At 46.7% G+C, this 7765-nt stretch overlaps 1 protein-coding gene across 1 annotated transcript in view; it reads right to left on the bottom strand.

The window, feature by feature from the left end:
* Positions 1-279: 279 nt before the first annotated feature.
* The window catches only part of CDK5RAP3 (CDK5 regulatory subunit associated protein 3), a 33651-nt gene continuing 26165 nt past the window's right edge, over positions 280-7765 (bottom strand). The window contains exons 12-14 of the mRNA XM_015412441.1: positions 7120-7325; positions 3301-3472; positions 280-656 (exon numbers count right to left, since the gene is read on the bottom strand). Of these exons, the coding sequence (XP_015267927.1) occupies positions 591-656; positions 3301-3472; positions 7120-7325 (444 nt within the window). The 3' untranslated portion in view covers positions 280-590. The remainder of the gene's footprint in view (positions 657-3300; positions 3473-7119; positions 7326-7765) is intronic.

Genomic DNA, 7765 nt, shown 5'->3' with positions numbered 1-7765 from the left:
CTAGCATTGTCCTTAAGAACAAACGGGAGATGAATATGTCCTGGCAGGACCTCCCCCCCCCCCCCCCCCCCCAAGGTCAGGAACAGAAGGCCCAAAACAGACAGAAGGGACTACTTGTTTCCCAGAAGTATTAAGTAAGTAAGTAAAGGAGTGCCCCGATAACTGGGCTGACAACTGCGGTTTCTACTCCATCTGGAATATTTCTCTTAAGACAGAACCGAGAACTGGTAGTCCACTGACTCTCGCTAGGGAAGTGTTCCCCCTGGGGAGGCGAGAACTGGCTTCATGCAGGGCACCAAGAGGCAGAGATCTTACACCTTCCTTGGCCAACGAATACGGCAGCAGAAATTGTACAGAGGAGCTCACGGTGGAGAAGGCAGATTTATTCAGCCCTCAGGGATTGGCTCACACGCTGTGTGGAGAGGGGAAGTGGTGGAATCCTCCGTGCTAGCCACTTCTCACCCCCAGGGTTTGGCAAGTCCTCTCTCCTCAGCTCTTGCTCTCCTTGGTTCTTCTCCCTTATCCTTCGTTGAGGATGTGATCCATTGCTCCAATCCCAGGAGGGGTGTCCGCGTGGGGAGGAGCGGGGCTCAGAGGGAGGCACCCATCAGGTTCACCGGTCGGCCGCTGTATCGTTTAGAAACGTCAGCTTCAATCTGAAAAGACAAGAGTGTCCATTGGCAGGAGTCCTCTGGAACAGCTCACCAAAAGCTCATCTCTTAAGGCATCCACAGAACGTTCCAGTTCCCCCCCCCCAAGGGCCAAGAGCCTAAAATGGCCGCCGGGTGTTCTGACTGGCCTCTTTGGCGAGGCTTTCTGATTGGCTGGAAGCCACAATTCAAACTGCTTTCTCAAATACGGCCTGGTTGTCCGCAAGGCCAGCCCGAGACTTTACGTGGGAAATCGCAGCGGCAGCTCCCACACCTGCCAGGCATTAAAACACTCCTGCAGGGTGTTTCCCTGAGTAAGTCCCACTGAAATATATGGGAAGGGTGTGTGAGCAATATTGCCTCTAAATTTCTTCCCCCTACTGAGCAGAGCAGTTCACAACCTGAGCAGAACAGAACTGCTCTAGTCTTAAAATGGGCAATGGAAAGTGGGAGATTTCTGCACAGCTCCAGACCGCTGCTGAGCAGGGCTTCTTGTGTTAAGGAGCAGCCGCTCACGCGCACAGCTTAGAGGGAACACTGAGTGTTCCTCTTTTCTGAAATACAAGTCTCACTTTCATTCCTCTTTGGGCCTTGGTGAAGAACCATTGCTTGGTGGAGACACAATAACATGAAGCCACGGTTTATGTACACAGTTTATGAATTTAGGATTCAGTTCACAGACGATCATCAAAATCCTGGTTTATCTGGTTTGCTCTTTCCCTTGCCTCTCCTGCTGGGGAACAATGCCGGATTGTGCCCAGATGTCTGTGTTGGTATGTCGTGTGAAACCATAGTTAAGGCTACCTGTGATTAATAAATCAACTTTAAACCAAAGTTTCAGATCCTAGTTTTCATGAGCCCTAATTAATCATAGTTAGTGGAGGGTCCCTGAGTTTGGATGATCACACTAATTGTACTTAGTGGTTTAATTAAACCAGGGTTTCATGGGATGTCTGAACTAAGCCTAAGACTGGGAACTCACTTCAAAACTCAGTGAGCAGTAAACCTGGTTAGTATTAACCATGGTTAAGATTAGCAAGGGCAGAGTAAGGCATAATAATAATCATTATTATCATATGGCACTGTGTGTAGAATAACCCACAAGAATAACACACAATCTCAGAAAGAGAGATTGAATTTGGAGCAGACTGCTTTTAAGAATACAGGACTGTTAGAAGGATATTTACTGAGAGAGTTTGGAGCAGACTGCTATGTGTAATTTTATTGACCTTTGTATTTTTTCTATGAAGGAATAAGTGGTTGTTTTTCATTACTAGACACTAAATGATGTTATGGCTTTAATCTAGTGTCTTTTGTCATTGTATTATTCTGTGGGCATCTAGCACACAGCTGTATATATTTTTTCTTACCAGACTGTGTGTAGAATAGCCAGGAGATCCTAAGAGTGTCTGGCAATCAGAAGTTCTAGCTCTTCAGCATTATGCACCACTGGGTGGCGAGCTAGACTTGTTTTTAAGGCAAGAAACGTTTCAGAGGCAGTCTGCCATTGCCTGCCTTTGCGTCATGACCCTGGTATTCCTTGGAGGTCTCCCTTTGAAATACTAGCCAAGGCCGACCCTGTTTAGCTTCTGCGATCTGATGGGATCAGGCTAGCCTGGGCTATCCATGTCAGGACTAGAGTAAGGGAGAATGCATGGAAGGTGAGGACTAGGCAGAGGCAGTGTGCAATCCTGATTCCCAATGCTTTAACCATGGTTAGGAGAAGTTTCATCAAATTACAACAGCACACCACCAACAACAAACCCCTGAAAATTATATAAAGAGTTAGGCTGTTAGTCCGCATAGTTTAGCCTTTTCTTCTACAGCTGGCGGCACACAAATCGCAGACAGAGGTCCTTTTTTAGCTCAGTTACCAAGAACCCTTCCATTTGACTTGCTAGGAATTCCACTCGGGATCTTCAGCATTCAAGGGACTTTACCTAGCCAGTAAGCAGTGGGTCTGCCTTAATTCAATGATCTGTATTAACTGCGCAAAGCAGCCACATTTATAAGATTTGTTTATTCTGCTTTTTGCTAATCAGGGGTGACACAGAGATGAACAGTGCTAGGTTTTTGAAGAGTATCTTCATAGTCAAAGAAACTTGCCATAGAGAGCAAGCTGAATAGTGCGCTCAGCACTGAAAACCATAACGGTAGTGAAATGTTACGGAACTGTGAAAAACGCAGAGTTCTGGGTAGAACGGCGAAGCCACGAGCTGCATTTGGACATCACAATAAAACTAGTAGGTTGTGCAACAAATGCCGGTTTGTCTACCAGACCAATCGTGTGCCGGCTGGCCGTCCAAAGCCCCCAAATCCGATTTGGCTCCTTAGTTTAAGCAAGTCATTGGGAGGGGGAATGAATACCAAGACCTATTTCTCTGCCTGTTGGCTTCCTCCTCACCAACTCCATTACTTGCCAGGTGACCCCACCTACCAAGCTTCCCCAGGCCTTCCAAGGCCTGATGGGAAACCACAGAGGTCTTTCCTGAAAGCTTCTGATACTAGGTATTCCACTCTGGGCGGAGAATGTACACTGGCTCAGGAAGCATGTCTGCAACAGAACTGGTCTCTGGACTTCTAAGGTGATGGAGACCAGGCAGAGATGGGAGCCCCCCCCCGCCACTTTGTGCCCACCCACTGCACTCACCAGTTTTTGCAGCTCCTTCGTTTTCTGCACAAGAAGGTCGAGTTTTGGCTCCAGGGCAGCCTGCTCTTCCAGGGCTTCCTGCCGTTTCTGGATCATCAGGTCCTTCTTCAGGAGCAGCAAATCCGCCTGCTTTAGCTTCTGGTGGAGGAGCTCCGTCACACGGTCAACGTACCTAAACCAACAAGTCACCATGTGAAATGTGCCAGTGAATTCTTCTCCACTGTAATTCCTAAACTGCTGTATTTTCTGATCACTCTCCTGAGACCTCAAAATTGTAAGATTTACAGGGATTGTTGTTGTTCAGTCGCACAGTCGAGTCCGACTCTTCGCAACCCCATGGACCAGATCACACCAGGCCCTCCTGTCTTCTGCTGTCCTCTGAAGTTGGCTCAATTTCATGTTCGTTGCATCGATGACACTGTCTAACCATCTCATCCTTTGCCGTCCCCGTCTTCTTTGACCTTCAATCTTTCCCAGCATCATTACAGGGATTAGGAGCAGACAATCCGGTCTGGGGGTCTTCAACCTTTTTTGTTTTTGTATTTTCATATTTGTTTGTGTTGGTGCCCGTGCCTAAAAGTCACGGCGACCTCTGGTGGCTCTTACTGGGGCATGGAGGACATTCAGAGAAGTGGCTTAATAGCCTGCTTCTGCCTCTCGGCCCTGGTATTCTTTGGAGGGCTCCCATCCAGTGTTCTCTCTAAGCTGAGTTAGTGTGAACTAGCTCACAGGTTTTTAGCCTCCGGCTCACACATTTTTGTCTTAGCTCAGGAAGGAGGGCTCCAGAGCAAACTAGTTTATGCAGGAGCCAAATTGCTCACTCACAACTTTAATGCCAGTAGCTCACAAAGCAGAATTTTTGCTCACTCCACAGCTTAGAGGGAGCATTGGTCCCATCCAAATACTTGCCAGGGTCGGCCCTGCTTAGCTTCCAGGATCTGATGAGATGAGCCTTGCCTGGGCTATCCAGTTCAGGGCATCCCCAACCTTTCTGAGCCGGTGGCCACATCTGGAATTCTGACGAGGCAAAATGGCTGCCATAGGAGGCGGAGCCAGCCACAAAATGACTGCTGCAGCTTACCTTCAGTCACATAGTGTAGATCTTTGTGCTCTGCTGGCAGCTGCTGCCAAAGCAACATTTTAAAAAATCTGCACAGCCAATCAAATCTCCAACAGCCAATCGGAAGCCTTGCTGGGCGAAAGCCCTACCTGGCCCCACCCACTTCCTAAAAACAATTGGTGGGCACCAGAAAAGGTGTCGGCGGGGACCACGTTGGGGACCCCCATTCTACCCGAAGCAAAACCAACCATTTCCACTTGTTAACGCTCTCAGTTTGTCTGCTGGATCTGCAGAAACTTAAGTTTTGTTTCTCTTAAGCAGCTATGGGGTAGCAGGAGAAAAGGCAGGGAATGGGATGAGAGGCGCTTGCGCCTGGAATGGTCCCTCAGCAACAGAACTGCAGCACACGCAGAACAGGATTAAACGGTAAGCTACATCTTATTGCCTAAGAGCCGCTGGTTCTTTCCCTCAATACGCTAAAAGCAATGCCTTCACTTAGGTGCCACAGTACGTAAACATGTTTAAACTCAACGCAGATTAAATTAACTGATTGGTTAATTGGTTACGGCTTCTCTTTTTAAAAACAAAAATCTTTAAATTAGCTGGCAGTTGTAATTAAGGTACACCGGCACCAGCTTTTCTCAGTCCGCACATTAACAGATAACCAGAATTGTAGGAAACTGTGCCAAGGAGAAGAGTGTACACTGCAGTGCAGGGATATTTGAACAAATACTGCATTCCCCTTTATATGGAATGCAGCAGACAGTCGGAGAATCTCAGCATCTGCAATGCAAACATCCAAGAAGGGAATGCTGTTCAGAGTCTTGGATGCACTGAGTGAGCACATCTGATAAACTACCCAGAAGCCCCTCTCTGCGCCAGAAGGAAGGACTTCAGTAGACGTGCAGAAGAAGAAGAAGAAGAGGTTGGATTTATACCCCGTCCTTCACTACCCAAAGGAGTCTCAGAGTAGCTTACAAACTACTTTTCCCTTCCCCTCCCCACAACAGACACCCTGTGAGGCAGGTGGGGTTGAGAGAGCTCTGACAGAAACTGCTCTTTTCAAGGACAGCTGTGCCAGAACTATGGCTTGCTCAGGTTCATACAGCAGGTGCAAGTCGAGGAGTGGGGAATCAAACCCGGTTCTCCCAGATTAGAGTCCACACACTTAACCACTACACCAAACTGGCTTGCAGAACGAAGCCATGCAGGACACAGACCCTTTAGCCCTGGAATGCTGGAGCCTTGATAGGGTTGGACCCAACCAGGGTTTCCGCTGGTGAAAAACAAGGGGTCCCTGTTTACCACCCAAAAAGCCTATAGAAGAAGAAGAGAAGAGGAGGAGATTGGATTTATAAACTGCCCGTAACTCGGAGTCTCAGAGCGGTTTACAATCTTCTTTCCCTTCCCTTCCCCTCCCCACAACAGAAACCCTGTGAGGGAGGTGAGGCTGAGAGAGCTCTTTCGAGGACTGCACTTGAGAGAACAGCTCTGAAAGAACTTGTGACTGACCCCAGGTCACACCAGTAACTGCATGTGGAGGAGTGGGGAATCAAACCCGGTTCTCCCAGATACAGCCATTGCTCCTAACCACTACACCAAACTGGCTCTCTTTATACTGGGGATCATGGGACCTGTATGTGGAATGAGGGCTACAGTAAGGAGAGAAATTGAGCAAGATCGAGGGATAGCTGGCGGGATCTAACCCTTAGTTTCCAGTAATGAGACCTAGAAATTTGTGTTTCCCTGTAATCAAAAGCGAAGATCCTTCACCAAACCTAAACACTGTGCCAAATTCCAGATTCTGTGTAGCCAATAAAATCTGTGTTCTTCCTACAGAACCATCCCTCATTTGCCCTCAATAGGGATTTAAATCTTGGTCCACCACCACTAACTTTATTTAGAATTATTTGTTAACAGAATATCAGAGATAGAGAAGGTAAGGTTGCAAAATATTTTCCACTATAACATTTAACGGTTCATAACATACCCCAAACTTATTAAATAACTTATAAAGTACAAATCTTCACATTTTCAAGATTACATAATTAAAAAATTAAAACAAAATTATACAAAAACTTTATAGTTAAGAACCATATAAAATTAGTGGGTTTTTTGCTTTAGAAATTGTTTCCCAGGTAAATTTGTCAATTGTAATCTTATCTAAAATAGGGTTCCATTTATCCAAAGGGTCATAAAATTCACACTCGTTTTGAAGTTCAGAGTTATAAATGGAGTACTTTTCTAAAAGAAAAAAATCCCAAACTTTGTGGATCCATTGGGCAATAGTAGGTGTTTGTTTGTCTTTCCATTTTTTTGCGAGGACCATCTTGGCTGCTGTAAGCAAAACATTTATTAAACTTTTAACCCTTGAAGTGTAGGTTTCTGGTGGCCATAGATTTAGCAAAATTAAAGTTGGATCTAATGGTATATTATATCCTGTTAAAATTTCAATATGTATTAAAATTTGCTTCCAAAATTGTTGAATTTTGGCACAATTCCACCAAGTATGAAAATAGTCTGCTTTCTGTCCACAAAGTTTCCAGCATAGCGGAGAAGTATGTATATATATATGAGTTAGTCTAGCTGGAGTTAAGTACTTCAAGAGGGATTTAAATCTTGGTCCCCCACTACTAACTGATGCTGTAATTATCAGGAGATTGGGGGGGGGGGTTGCTTTTGTTTTGCAGTGCAGCTAAAGGAGGGACCCTGATCCTGAAGGGAAGGACTTAGGTGTGGGAAGGTTAAACTGCACCAACCTCGGGGAGGCCAGGATCATGAAAAGATGCTGCATTCTCAGGCTAGTCATCCGGCCAATCAGATCTTGGAGGGCTGCGACCATGGCCTCTAATTTCTCTTTGGTCTGGTCCTGCAGGATGGGCGGGGCTAGCTGGAACTGGCTGACAGACAAGATGTCCGCCTCTTCGCTCGTCTCGACAATGCGCTGGGACAGGAAGATCTCTAGCTGAGGGAGAGGGGAGAGAAACAGGAAGTGAGAGGACACAGCCCCAGACATCTGCCAGCCAACGAGCCCTCTTCTTTTAAGCTGGATCCAGTTTACAGGCAGAGAGGAAGGCAGTGAGGTTACAGCAGAGGGCGGCTTTCAGCGATTCACCTGAATCAGTTGCACTATGCTGTCCTCTCCCAGATCCCATTTTCAGTGCCAGAACAATTCCAGAATATATGGTGCAATAATTGAAAAGCGTACCTCTGAGCATATGCAGGGCACCTTCCCCAAACTTTAAAGGTAAGCTAAAAAAAAAGGTAAAGGTTTCCCTTGCTCGAAAGCCAGTCGAATCCGCCTCTAGGGGGCGGTGCTCACCTCCGTTTCCAAGCTGAAGAGCCAGCGCTGTCCGAAGACGTTTCTGTGGTCATGTGGCCGGCATGACTAAACGCCGAGGTGCA

The sequence above is a fragment of the Gekko japonicus genome, unplaced genomic scaffold (assembly GCF_001447785.1).
Source record: "Gekko japonicus isolate JY-2015 unplaced genomic scaffold, Gekko_japonicus_V1.1 scaffold8, whole genome shotgun sequence".
NCBI lineage: Eukaryota > Metazoa > Chordata > Lepidosauria > Squamata > Gekkonidae > Gekko > Gekko japonicus.
Note: the sequence above shows the minus strand (reverse complement) of the source record. Positions and strands in the feature narration are given on the sequence as shown.